At 50.3% G+C, this 14,612-nt stretch overlaps 1 protein-coding gene across 1 annotated transcript in view; it reads left to right on the top strand.

Moving 5' to 3' along the window:
• The window catches only part of HHAT (hedgehog acyltransferase), a 159,892-nt gene that overhangs the window by 121,268 nt on the left and 24,012 nt on the right, over positions 1-14,612 (top strand). Inside the window, exon 10 of the mRNA XM_081111940.1 lies at positions 899-1,043. Within this exon, the coding sequence (XP_080968066.1) occupies positions 899-1,043 (145 nt within the window). The remainder of the gene's footprint in view (positions 1-898; positions 1,044-14,612) is intronic.

Below are 14,612 nucleotides of genomic sequence, written 5' to 3'. Positions count from 1 at the left end.
TGGCTTCCTCTCTTTCCTGTGTCTTTGGATTAGGCTGCAGTATTTGTCAGAATCCCTGGGGCCCTGTGTGGCGGGCTGTTGCACTGTACCGGGTCCTCATTCTACATACACAACCTCAAAGGACAGCCCCTGCCATATGCTCACGGGGCTCACACACTGCAACCACGGCAGGGGCCGCACTCGAGAGGCCCCTAGAACATCAGGGCTGAGGTAGGAAGGCTTGGTTGACTTGATGACAACCTCGCGAAGGTAATAAAAGGGGAGGGGAAAGTTCAGGGAAGACCTCGGATGGATGAGTAGAATTCTCTGGCATCCATTAGGGAAAACATCTCTCCAGTTCCATGTATTTCAGGTGCTGCCAGCTCACCATGGGCGAGCCAGAGCTCCGATTGAGCTGCTCTCCTGCGCCCTCTTAACAAGGTTCCTCTCTTAACAAGGTTCCTCCTAATAGTGGGTAGAGCCATGGAGTGGCTTCCCATGGTCAAGTAAACGGGCCTGAAAGATCGCCCCGATCTGGACCTCATTACATGGAGTTGTGCTTGTTACCATGGAGAACAGCTTAAGCAGTTCTTGTGCCTATAGATGTACATGCAGAAGATGTGTAGAGACATTCCAGCTAAATCCTAACTAGCTTCAGAACTCGTGTTACACGTGTCCGGGGAAAGCTCATTTGGGTCAGAGGAGGTAACATCTTGGGGGTGTGGCACTTCTTTCTTTAGACCAGAATGAGCATGTTGCAGGAATAGAATTTTTGAGACCTGTTTAAATAATAATTTTAATTTAAGTATCAGTCCAGGCTCTGGGGGAAGCACCCTGGGCTGCTGACGGAGGAAGGCTGGATGCCGTGTCAGTCTTAGACTTTCCACCGTGCAATGAGGTGCTCTTGCCTTCCCCACAGGTCCAGTTCCTCTCCCCACGGGCTCGCCGTCGCTTCCACGCTGCCCTAGCCTCGTGCTCCACCTCCATGCTCATCCTGTCCAACCTGGTGTTTCTTGGGGGCAACCAAGTTGGGAAGATCTACTGGAATAGGATCTTCATACAAGGTAAGTTGCCGGGCAATGCTATTTTCAGTCAATTTCTTGCTTTCCACATATGCACTTGGTATTTTGGATGGGGTGGGGCATTCATTGTTCTATTTATGGCATATGACTTATAAAAATGCCAGCCAGGAACAGCGCCCTGTGTTTTGAGGTACTTCTTATGTATGACATGTGACGCTCAACATCAGAATGTTCTGTCCTGCCTTGCCGGTGTGGCTCAGTGGTTGACCATCGACCTATGGACCTGGAGGTCATGGTTCGATTCCTGGTCAGGGCACATGCCTGAGTTGCAGGCTTGATCACCAGTAGGGGGCATGCAGGAGGCAGCTGATCAATGATTCTCTCTCATCATTGATGTTTCTATCTCCCCTCGCCCTTCCTCTCTGAAATCAATAAAATTATATTTTTAAAAAATGTACTGTCCCGACAATCCCAAACTCTACCATTCCATTCTGTTCAGTTACCTCTTCAGTTTTTTCACTTAAAAAAATCTTACTGTCTGTCTATACCAGCCTTCAGCGTACTGCAGAGTCTAAACTTCTTCCACTTACCGCTCTGAAAGTCCTGCTAGGATTACGTGCGAGGAGGCCCTTGCTCTCCTGCAGCGGTGGGTGTGGCACTGGTTGCCACCGCTCTCTGCCGGGGATGTTTTTGTCTGCACACCGGGATGCCAGCACTGCCAGCCGACCGCATGGTCCACGCACATTAAGTGGCCCCTCTCGGTGTCCACAGCAAAGGCACACCTGCAGCAGGTGAAATGCTAGTTTGTGGGAATTACTGTGAAAACATTGCATTAATAATTAATCACTTAATTAAGGTCACCATTTCCCTGAGGCTGGAACTAAGCGTTGCAGCATGTCCTCTAGAGAACTGGGAGAAAGAGAGCTACTCACAGGACACATTCCTCCCTCCCCTTCCCTCTGTTGTTTCCCTGACCAGTGGTGGGGTTTTGCGCCTTTGGTTTGGGAAGCTTTGCCAAGCCGCGATGACGCGACTCTGCATGGCTAGGCTGTCACCTGCACACGGTGGCCGGCGTGGCTGAGCCAGCCAGGCTCATGGGTGCCAAGAGAGGGCCCTGTTCGGCTTTCATCTCCTCACCACAATGCCCCTCTTTTATCTTCCTTTCTGAGAAATGTCTTAGCTGATCGTTCCTGAAAGATGATGTATTTTTCAAGTGGAGGCCGTCCTTTAATAGATGGGAGATAATGGGTGCAGAGGACCTAAAGATTAAAAAATGCTGCTAGGGGGGGTGACAGTGTTTTCCTTATATTGCCTCCTACCAACCACCGTACCTAGCACCATGCTGACTTGTGGTTTGCTGGCCCCGTGAGCGAGAAGGCTCTGATTTTTGCTTCAGTCAATCAAGCCTATTGAGTGTTTGCAGCTTGCAAGGCACCGAGACTACGGGGGTGGGAGAAGCACCCGCAAATGTGGGGCCCAAACTTGCAAACAGAAATGTGTCCATAGATTCAGGTACCTGCTTGCCAGACCCATGAGGTCAGGGAGGAGAAGCCGACCTTCCCTGGAGGTTGGACTTCCCAGAGGAGGCGGCAGGTGACGTGGAGTTTAAAGCACAATAAGCAGGAACTCGTCAGGTGGAGAAGGCCGGTGTGTGGGGGTCCTTAACACTCCCTGCTGTGTCAGCTAATTCCCAGCTCTCGGTAACTGTTCCCCATAGAAGTTATTCTTCTCACAGTGACCCCAGGACCTAGGAGGTTTCTCTTCTGATTCTCCACCGCCTTGTCCTGGCATCACGGAGGGGAAGGGACGTGGGGGTGGTGCACAGGCACTAAATACCCCCTGCTGCCGCCGGAAGTGACGTTGCCCCGTGGCATTTGTGCTCACATCCCATTGGCCAGGGCCAGTCCCTGACCAACTTAAGTGCACGTGGGGGCGCCGTGGGAAAGAAAGCCGGCATTCACAGGCAGTGGCGCAGCGGGAAAAGGTGCCCCGGAGGCCGCTGAAATGTAAGTGGGAGGGCAGAGGCGGGCGGGGCTAAATGATTGCGACGTGGGGGCCAAGGGCCCGGAGGTGGCAGGTAAGGCCGTGCGAGTGGACACAGCCAGTCAGGGAGCACAGAGCAAGGGAGCAGGAGGGCGGTGGGACGGGTGGGGGGGAAGGTGGGGTGCTGGCATTTAACGGGGCAGAGAGAAAGACAGGCTGTTCAATGTTCTCTCTGCTCCTCAAGGCCGGAAAGATCAAAGTGTGATTTGCCCTGCGCCACTCACATGGGTCACATGGGGTCAGGGATCTGGAAACAGCGTCTGCTGCCGCTGTGTGGGTCCCACCAGGGTCTGCACCTGGGGTATGTTGTGTCCTCCTTGCAGCCAGGTGCCGGGGTCCGGGGACTGATTCTCTGAATATAGGGGGCTCTGTGGACTTATTTCTCTCTCGGGCCCGGGGCCAGGGCAGCTCAACGTAGAAGGCATTGTGTGTGTGGGAGATTCTTCAGCTCAGCTGGTCTGCCCCGGGCCTTCTGAGTCAGGGGATGTCTGCTGGGGTTTGGGCAGTTGCCCCATTTTGTCTGGTCTTTGTTTTTTGTCCCTGAGTTTCTATGTCTCCTGGAGGATGGTGCCAAATCCCGTGCCCTTGAGACTTCTGGATTTTTTTATTCCTAACTAGAAGGCTAGTATGAATATTCATGACTTTGATACGAAAGTGTATAAATGAGTTCATTGGATGCTTCCTCAGACCCTGCTGGGGTGTATATTAGCTTTCTAAAGTAAAAACAACAAAAATCTGAATTCTGAGAGACCTCTGGCCCCAAAAGTTTCAGATACAGCACTGTCCACCTGAACCTGTTGCTGCTGATGAATGAGCCAGGAGTTCGACAGGCTGGTAGCCTCTGGTCTCCTCCCTCAGGCTGCCGAGCAGCACCTGTTCTAGGACCCATGTGTACCCACTGAGGGAAATGTGATGAAGCGATGGGGGAAGGCTGTTTGTGGGGGATGGAGAACATTCAAGCACAGTGTCTAGGTTTCCAGGCTTAAAGGGGAGGTGGCCTTTCCTTGGGGGTAACCACCATGTCCCTCTGTGCCTTGCTGGGCAGGCACAGGGAGGAGCTGGCAGCACTTGGTTCCTCTCACAGGTCTCACCTGTGGGGCCTGGAGCAGCAGGAAGGGGCGGTCAGGTGTCAGGAGGTTAGGGTTCAATGAGGAGATGGAAGGCACAGCCTCGCTACCTCTCAGAGAGCCTTTCCCAGCACCGCTGACGTCCCTAGAAGGTTCTCATGATTGGCCCGGTGGAGTTGTCTTAAGGTCAGCACTCTCTTGCCTCCAGTTCACTGAATTTAGACTCGGATTTGTTTGCTTTAAGCTGAAAAGCTTATTTTAGTAGCTTATGTAAAAACCTCTCCTGGTCTCAGTGGGACTGTGATATGAGGCTGTAAAGTCAGAGCCTTCCCTGTCTGCTGTGGTACAGCCCTGCTGTCCAGGACTGTGGACGGTGAAGCCAAGGGGTGGACACGCTGACCTCTTGTATGTGTCACACACAAACCATTTTTTTTTTTGCAATTGTAGAAGTTATATTCCAATGGGGGTGGGGGGAGAGAAATTACATGAATAAGTGACGTCAAGGCGAACAATGCTAAGGAAAATAGAGGCAGGGGAGAGCCTAAAGGGTAAGGGAATTCTATTTTAGATACACTTTTAAAAGTATATATATATTGCATTGTAGACAGATGTTCCCTACCTCCTATTTGCCCCCCTCCACCCAGCCCCTAGCTGCCCCAGGCCTTCACCACACTATTGCCCACACACAAACCATTTTTATCGAGTGTTATCTCTGCTGCAGAGGTTGGAGATGTATTATTCAATTAATGCAGTTGAGGAAAAATAATCTGTCTTTGCCGTTCTTTTATGATTGAAGTTTACTTCAAGTAGCTTGAGGAATGTGAGTGTTTAAACGCAAGCGTGCGTGTGAGGAGTGTGTGTGTGTGTGTGTGTGTGTGTGTATGTGTGTGTGTATAGAAGGAGCCTCGCTGGTCCAGGGGTCTGGGAAGGATGTGGCTGGGGATCTGGTCCCCAGCCTGCTGTGTCATGCTCTGCAGAGGCAAATGCAGGTTGCTTCTTACATAACTCTGGCTCTCAGAAGCGCTTGTTGATGGAAGGAGCTTTCTCATGTCTGCCTTAAATCCGTGACATTGAAGTCTAAGGTGATTTTTGGATAAGCAGCCGATGACTGCTCTGTAACTTAAAAGTATCTCTGTGTTATAACTTCAAATATGCAGGACCAGTCTCCATAAACCAGCGGCGCCCTTCAGCCCCTGGGTTTTGTAAAAAGGTGGCCCCGTCATTTCCTGGGAGGTGGGGCACTGGAATCTGCGTCTGTGTTTTGCAGGAATGGGAGCTTGCTAGAGACGTGGATCCACCAAAGCTCCATCCTGCCTTCTCATCACACTCACATCCTCTCTCCTCTCTCTCTCTCTCCCTCTCTCTCTCTCTCTCTCTCTCTCTCTCTCTCTCTCTCTCTCACACACACACACACACACACACACACACACTCGCACTGTTTTCCCTCCTGTTGTCTTTTCTAATTTGGAAAACTCCGTCTCAACACTTAGCTCCCGAAGTGGCCCCATGTCCAGGCGAGAGGAACTTGGTCCTTTCCCCTCCAGATCGCAGCGAGAGGGGCTCGTCCTTCCCCACACAGGTCGGACCCCTGCACTCCCCTGTCTGCTTGTCATCACTGGCTGGGAGAAGGGAAAATCTATTTTCTCCCTGATTCCAGCCTGTCCGGGCCGTTTATTCGTCTCCTGACTCAGATGGCTCTGGGCAGGCATTTCATTTAAAGCTGAGCTGGGCACTGCCCTGGAGGGTTTGGAAGGCCGTGGTTAAATAGAAACTCCTTCCCTCATATCTCGTTAAATTCTTGGGACTGAAATTTCATTTTGATGAGAGGAGACGGAGGGCAGATGTCGATGTCTAGGGGCCCCTCCTTTGTGATTACCTTGTCTCGCCGTCTTCCTAGCCCTGACCTTCACCTGGAGTTTTCATGGCTCTTCACTAGCCCTGACCTTCACCTGCAGCTCACATGGCTCTTCCGAGCCCTGACCTTCACCTGCAGCACACCCGGCCCTGGGAGATTCAGCTCCAGCTGCCATGGAGCCTCTGTGAGTTCTAGGACAGCTCGAGGAGCAGGAGCTGCCCACCACTGTGCTGGTGGTGAGGTTGATGCATAGATGCAGGATAAGCGGTTTACCTTTGGTTACACCTGGACCCATTTACGGCCATTCTTGGAATCTGAATTGCAGGCCTTTCTGAAACCTTGGTTCCTTCTTTACTCTGTGCCAGGTGGGCACCCAGATGTCTCGGGCATCAGTTTTCCCAAAAGTACTTCTGGCCAAGTCACTAGGCATGGGGGGTAGTGAGCGGGGGTTTGTGTGCCTGGGGTTGTGTTGCACCTGAGAGAACTTCTGAAGGGTCTGGGAGGGAGTTGGAATCAGTGGATTTAAACCCTTTCAGTGAGGTTGTGTGAAACCTTTTCCTGCTTTCTAGGAGCTTTCGTGAATTCATTTAATCTGGGATATGGGAACCTTTCAAGTGTCTTTAAGTAGAATATCAAGGAAAGACTGATATAGCTTAGACACAGTTAACCAAGTGAAAAGAAAATAATGTGATCTTTACTGATATATTAGCATATACCTGATAATATTTGAAGTCTCTACCTCTCATTGGCCCCTCATCTACCTGCCCCCAATCATGTATATGCAGAGTGATATTCAAAAATATAATGAAATGATTATGTCGTACACCTTAAACCAATACAGTGTTAAATGTCCATTATATCACAACAAAACTGGGGGAAAGTATATTACAAATATGGCGATAGAAATGGAAATAACACCAAAACAATTTTTAAAATTTGAGTAAGTCCCCTTTATTCTCTAACTGAGCTATCTATATAACAAAGCTACTGACCACGTGATAAATATTCCGTATACAAAAGGTACCTGCAGAGGAACTCCCAACCTGTACCAGACAGGAAGTCACTTGGGATGGTGGTGCATGCGTAGTTTCTGAAATGAGCACGCACCCTGGAAGTTATATTATTAATCTGCGTGACTGCGTGCAGCGATTCCTATAGTTCCCACCAATGGGTGCAGATTAGTTCAGCACCAGCCGTGCCAGTGCATGCCAGCAAGTATTCAAGGGGAGTGAGTGCCTGGCAGTCTGAAGTGTTTATCGGACGCACTTTCTACCAGACTGTCTCCTCAAATCATTACTGAACATTTTAAAAACGTGTAAAGAATTAAGAATATTTAATGTGGAATTTAGTAACGTTTTTGTAACAGAGGGAAAATCTAGAGAGTCGTCACTATCAGGTGTCTCAGCTCTGGGGCAAATTCTTTGGTGCAGCAGACCCACTGGCTTTATGTGGCCACGTGAAGTCCTTTCCTGTGGCCGCTGTAACAAATGATCACAAACGTGATGGCTTAAAACAGCACAGATTTGTCTCTTACTCTTCTGGAAGCTTGAAATCTGCAATCGAGCCACTACTGGACGTTTAAAAAGTGTAGAGCTAAAGTCCGGGCCTTGGCAAGACGGTTCCTCCTGGGGACTCTCGGGGAGAATCTGTTTCCTCGTCCTTTCCAGCTTCCAGAAGCCAGAGGCTCATTCGCCTCTTCCTCCTCAAAGCCTGCAGTGGGCACCTTTAAATTATTTCTCCCTGTCCCTCTGCTCCTGCCACCATTTCCCCTGCTGTCCGACTCCTCCTCTTTCTCACAGAACATCCCTTCTGTGGCATCCCTTGAATAGCTTCTTTCTCAAGAGATTTGATGATAAAAGAGCAATTTGGATATGCCGCTAGCCTTTCAAAGCGAGAATCTGCCTGTAAAAAGAAATAATATGTGGATTTCACAGAAGAAACGTGGGATTGGCTATCATGAGGGTAGGGAGAAGTATTGGGGGAGGCTGCGGTTTTCCTCACTCAGGATGTGTCCCCATCCTCTGGGGATAAACCTCTCCCACTCCACTCTGACTCTGTGCCATTCTGGTGGGTCACACTGACATCTAAGATGAAGGGTCAACGTGTGAGCGGGACCAATGTGGTCTGTCTGCGCATGCGATGCAATTCCAGGGTCTTTGTTGGAACGTCAGGAAGGAGAAGTTCTCCTTCCTTGGTTGTTGCAGAGGCATGAGCACACTGGGCTGGAGCTGCTGGCCGCCCGCTTGCCACCAGCGTGGAGAGCCATGTAGAGAGGGACGCCAACTCCGAGGGGAGCAGAGCTGCCTGGTGGACACTGTATTTTCAAGACAATATTTGGAGACAACCCATATATTTTAAGCCCCTAGATTCTGTGTATGTTTTTTGTTATAAGGTTTTTCCCCCCTAAGTTTATGCTGGGAGACAATTCTCCGGGGCTCCCCAGTGTTTCTGTATGTCTTTTGAGCAGAGACTCTCGCTGCCTTTGTTTCAGGATATTGGTATAGAAAACGTCTTTGGAAGCTGGAGACAGTGTCTTCCTCTTTGTTTATTGTCCACGTAGGGGGTTGGGCGGTGACAGGAAGCAGACCTTCCAGGTTCTGGAGCTGACAGGCCATCCTGGGGCTGCTGGCTGGATTGGCCACTGGCTAGTCTGTACACCTACAGTTATTTTTATTCTGAGCCTCCTCTCTTGGTGAAGGACTCTTGCTCACCAGGCAAATCAACACCAGGGTGTTGGAGGTCCTGCTTTCGGGCTTGCCCCCACATTGCATTAGCTTGCTCAGAAGCCTTGTTTCTTACTGAAACCAAGAGAGCAGTGGAAGGCGATCCATTTTGGGGGCATGCTGGCTGCAGTACCAGGGAAACCACGTGGTCTCGGGGTGGCTGACGCGAGAGCTGGCGGCCTGTGATTACAGTGCATCACGTGGCTCAGTGCTGGAAACTAAGGCTGCAGCTTAGGTGGCTGTCGTTCTTTGTGGTCAAGATCAGAGCGTGGATTCCAGGGGGACTGTCCTTTGCCTCAGGAATTTTATCCAGCAGCTGGCCACCTCTCTTGAGTGTAATTAGGGCCGGCAAGCATTTCCGTGACTATTCAGTAAAGGAGATTCAAAACCACGGAGAAAAACTTCCCATTGTCTTGAAATAAAGGCAGAGAGAAACAAATGCTGTTTGGTGAGCACCTATTTAGTACCACCCAGGATTGTCCGAGGGGGTCAGAGCTTGGCGTCGCAGGCGTGGGCGCCTCAGCCAGACCATTTTTCTCTGCACTGGCTTGTGACTCCTGCACCTGCCAGCTGCCGCCCTGGTCACCATACCCGCTGCTGTGGAGTAGTCTTTGCAAGGAGAACCTCCGAGGGAGTATGGCAAAGTGGGTGCTATGGGTTGAATTGTGTTCTCCCAAAATACAGTGACCTAACCCCACATTCTCAAAACGTGAGCCTATTTGGAAATGGGGTCCTTATGTAGAGGGAATAAGGTTAAAATGAGGTCCTCGGGGTGTGCCCTAATCCAAATGACGGGTGTCCTTATATAAAAAAAGAGGAAATGTGGACACAAACAGATGTGCACAGAGGGAAAATGTGAAGCCACAGGGGGTGGCGACAGAGGCCTGGGGCCACCCGAGCCTGGTAGTAGCAGCGGAGGAACCTGCTTAGAGGCTTCGGAGGGAGCAGGGTCTGCCGGCACCTGGGCCCAGCTTTCCAGCCTCAGGAGCTGAGAAATAAATGCCTGTTGTTTTTGCTGTTCACTTGGGAGAGCTTTGTATTGACAGGCCTAGGAAGCTCCTACAGCAGTGATGGCGAACCTATGACACGCGTGTCAGAGGTGACACGCGAACTCTTTTTTTGGTTGATTTTTCTTTGTTAAGTGGCATTTAAATATGTAAAATATCAAAAATATAAGTCTTTGTTTTACTATGGTTGCAAATATCAAAAAATTTCTATATGTGACACGGCACCAGAGATAAGTTAGGGTTTTTCAAAATGCTGACACGCCGAGCTCAAAAGGTTCGCCATCACTGCCCTACAGGGTGTGTGGTGTGGGAAGGTGGGACAGAGTGCTGAGATGGCCTGGCGGGGCAGACAGGAGTCCAGGTCAGCTCCCTTTTCAAGCGCTGAGGTCTTCACCTAAGCTAGACTTGACTGTCCAGCCATGGGCCATAGGACAACCATTCCAACAGCGTGCACTGAGGGTGGGGGCAGTCACACGCCCCCCAGGACAACGCCCCAGGGTGACTAGTCATCGGAGCAGGGTATTCGGAGCCAGAGGCCGGTGAGGGCCCAGTGAAGGTGACAGACCTGCTAGTTGCTGGCGAGTCTGGTCTTTCTTGGGTGATCCAGTTCAGTGTGTGCAGTGTGGTCAGTGAAAATGGGCAAGCAGAAGCAGGGACCCACAGTGACCATCCAAGGAAGCGCTAATTAGCGGATTTTAAAACAAAGCTAAAGTTCCAGCGACCACCTGCCTTAATATTCACCTTTCCCTCGTGTGCCCTCCTCAACCCACGATCTGATGATACAGAGAGCAGCAGACAGAACTCGCTGGTCGGGAAGTGTGTCATCCTGTCAGGCGGGGCTGATCCTCCACTTGGGGGGCTGCCCAGCATCCAGCTGCCAAGGCTCGAAGCCGGTCTCGGGGGGCCAGGTGAGCGCCAAGCCCGCGGCGCCTCTCTGCTCCCCTCTGCCCTCCTCTGGGGATGGTCATGCTCCAGCGGCAGCCGGCTCTGGCCCAGAGAAGCGGGCAGCTGCTAATTTTAGCCCCATGTAGGTCTCTAGGCAGCAGGTCTCAGGACTTTGCTTTATTTCTCTAGTGGCATTTTCATGTGACCTCGAGGGGAAAAAGACTAATGAGACCCACCTACTATTAGTGAAATGAAAGGGAAATCTAACATTTTTGTTTTATTTTTATTTTTATTTTTTTAAAATATATTTTATTGACTTTTTACAGAGAGGAAGGGAGAGAGACAGAGAGTTAGAAACATCAATGAGAGAAACATCGATCAGCTGCCTCCTGCACATCTCCCACTGGGGATGTGCCCGCAACCCAGGTACATGCCCTTGACCGGAATCGAACCCGGGACCTTTCAGTCCGCAGGCCGACGCTCTATCCACTGAGCCAAACCGGTTTCGGCTAACATTTTTGTTTTAAAAGATGGTGGTGTTCCTTACAAGTCTTCCAGGGGCCAAGGATATGTACCACAGCAAGTGACCTGTGGCTTTAGGGGGACGAAGGGAACAGGTAGCCGAGGGCTCAGCCAGGGACTGGAACACTGTGCGGAGAGCATCGCAAAGACGTCTCTGGTTTGCCCGGTGAGCACAGTTGCTGTAATATGCAGGAGTGGATCGTTTGCATTCTGAGGGGTGTCAATCATGCAAAGTCAAATGATGCCAGACAGCATAACGGGTGCTGTTATTTGATGACTTTCAAATGACAGACAGCCAAACAGTGGTCACACAGGCCTGTCTTGGGAGCCAGGCCTTTTCTCAGAAAGTTGTTTTTTTGTTTTGTTTTTGACTGAATTAGAAGAAACCAGGCAGGTTTTTTTACAGAGAGGAAGCGAGAGGGAGAGTTAGAAACATTGATGAGAGAGGAACATCGATCATTTGCCTCCTGCACACCCCCCACTGGGGATATGCCTGCAATCAAGGTACATGCCCTTGACTGGAATCGAACCCGGGACACTTTGGTCCGCAGGCCGAGGCTCTATCCACTGAGCCAAACCAGTCAGGGCTACCAGGCAGGTTTTAATATGAAATTGTTTCTGGTCCTATTTTAACATTCCGTTTGTGTCCAACAGTAACCTGTCACTCATTTTCTCATATTTGAAGCTTGCCTCTTGATTACTTTTCTCATTATGTGTTGTGGCTGCCCCACAAAATGGCTGGAGGGTCAGATCATACCTTTTGCATTGCTATGAAAAATCGCTACCATTAGCCAGAACTCGAATAAAAGAAGCAAAAGTACACAGTAAGGAAATAAGAAATCTGGGAAGCATCCCAACCTAAATGATTTGGGGAAAGAGGCACAGTGGTCAGGTGAGCTTAGATGAGGCTAAGATTTTATTTTTACGGGCAAAATGGCTTGAAGGAGAAGGCCTCCGGTATTCCTGCTGGTCATACTGGGTGCTTGCGATGCAGCCATAAGCAAACACGGTAAATGTGCTGCAGTGCTTTAAGGACAAAGTAGTGAATGGTAGCCTGGCCAGTGTGGCTCAGTGGTGGAGCATCGGCCTGTGAACCAGAAAGTCATGGTTCAATTCCTGGTCAGGGCACATGCACAGGTTCCGGGCTCAATCCCCAGTAGGGGGCATGCATTAGGCAGCGGTCAGTGATTCTCTCTCATCATTGATGTTTCTGTCTCTCCCTCTTCCTTCTTCTCTGAAATCAATAAAAATATATTTTAAAAAAAGAAGTGAATGGTAAGAAAATAAAAATAAAAATTATGGTGGCACAACTCTGTAAGTTTATTAAAAGCTGTAATATACAAGGTGGAATGTCAGATTGGAATCTGGAACAGAAAAAGGGACATTATTAGGAAAACTGGTGGGCACCCTAGCTGGTTTGGCTCAGTGGGTAGAGCATCAGCCTGCTGACTGAAGGGTCCCAGGTTCGATTCTAGCCAAGGGCACATGCCCAGGTTGTGGGCTTGATCCCCAGTAGGGGGCTTGCAGGATGCAGTCGATTAATGATTCAAGGATTCTCTCTTATCATTGCATCACTGATGTTTCTCTCTCTCTCTCCATCTCCATTCCTCTCTGAAATCAATAAAAATATATTTTAAAAAAGGAAAAGAACAATCTGTGAAATCAGAATAAAGTAGGAGGTTTAGTTAATAACAATGGACCAATGTTGGTTTCTTTATTTGGACAGATGTGCTGTCAAGAGAAACTGCGTGAGGGGTATATGGGGACTCTCTGTATTATCTTTGCAACTTTTCTGTAAATATGATGTCATTCCAAAATTAAAAGTTTATTAAAAGAAAAATTTTTTTTTTAATTCAAAGAACATTATCAGGAAAGTGAAAATGTAACTAGAATGGGAGAAAACTTTGCAAACCACTATCTGATAAGGAATTTTTATCTAGAAAATGTAGTTGTTATAACTCAATAATAAAATGACACATAACTCTATTTAAAATGGGCAAAGGGTCTGAATAGGGATTTACCCAAAGAGGATATACAAATGACCAATAAACACATGAAAAAGATAGTCAACATTTATCATTAGGTATCCAGAAAATGCAAATCAAAACCACAATGAGACATCACTTCACAAATGCTAATCTACACTAATAAAAGAGAAAAATGGTAATTGGCGTACGGCGATACCGTTTTCATTGGCTAATCAGGGCTATATGCAAATTAACTGCCAACTAAGATTGGCAGTTAACTGCCAACAAGATGGCGGCTAATTTGCATATGTAGGCACAATGCAGGGAGGCGAAAGGGAAAGCAGGAAGAAGCCCCTTGCCACTGACAGTGATCTGAAACCCAGGGGGGAGCTAAGAGCTGGGGGGCAGGGCAAAGGCGGCCCCAGGGCCGCCTTTGCCCTGCCCCCCAGCCATGATCGGAGAATCAGGCGCCTTTGCCGCCCTGGCCAGTGATAGCAGGAAGTAGGGGTGGAGCCAGCGATGGGAGCTGGGCAAGGTCGAAGCTGGCAGTCCCAGGAGCTAGGGGTCCCTTGCCTGGGCCTAAAGCGAAGCCCACGATCGCGGCGCCCCCCGCTGCCACTGCAGGTCCCCGCTGCCTGGGCCGGACGCCTAGGCCAGAGGCGTTAGGCCTGGGCAGGGGCGGAGCCTGCAACCGCGGGGAGCTGGGGGTCCCCTGCCCAGGCCTGACACCTCTGCCGGAGGCCTCAGGCCTGGTCAAGGGGCCGATCCGGTGATTGGTGATTGGAGGGTGATGAGGGTCAACTCCTCTGGCCGAGGCATCAGGCCTGGGCGGGGGGCGGAGCCGGGGATTGGGGGGATATGATGGTCCCCTTGCCCAGGCCTGAAGCCTGGGTCAGAGGCGTCAGGCTTGGGCGGGGGGTGGAGCAAGCGATCAGAGGGAGATGGGGGTCCCCTGCCCAGGCATGATTCCTGGGCCAGAGGCCTCAGGCCTGGGCGGGGGCCAGAGCCAGTGATCGGGGGGAGATGGGGGTCTCCTGTCCAAGCCTGACACCTCTGGCGGAGGCGTCAGGCCTGGGCAAGGGGCCGATCAGGCGATCAGAGGGTGATGGGGGTCAACGCCTGAGGGCTCCCAGTATGTGAGAGGGGGCAGGCTGGGCTGAGGGACACTCTCCCCCCCGCCCCCCCACCCAGTGCACGAATTTCGTGCACCGGGCCCCTAGTCTATACATATAAAAGGCTAATATGCAAAGTGTCCCCTCAGGAGTACCACCAGGAGTTCGATAGCTTGCTATGACATGTGCTGACCACCAGGGGGTGGCACGGAATGAAGGAAGGCTGGGGAAGGAAGGTCTTGATCAGCCCTGATTGCCGGCCAGGCCTAGAGACCCTACCTGTGCATGAATTTCGTGCACCGGGCCTCTAGTGTTTCTATCATAACAAGCTCAAAATGGAAAATAAGTGTTGGTGAGGATGTGGAAAATCTGAACCCTCATTCACTGCCTGTGGAAATATAAAATAGAAAACAGAACTTGGGAATATAGT

The sequence above is a fragment of the Myotis nattereri genome (assembly GCF_964212035.1).
Source record: "Myotis nattereri genome assembly, chromosome: 18".
Taxonomy (NCBI): Eukaryota; Metazoa; Chordata; class Mammalia; order Chiroptera; family Vespertilionidae; genus Myotis; species Myotis nattereri.
Note: the sequence above shows the minus strand (reverse complement) of the source record. Positions and strands in the feature narration are given on the sequence as shown.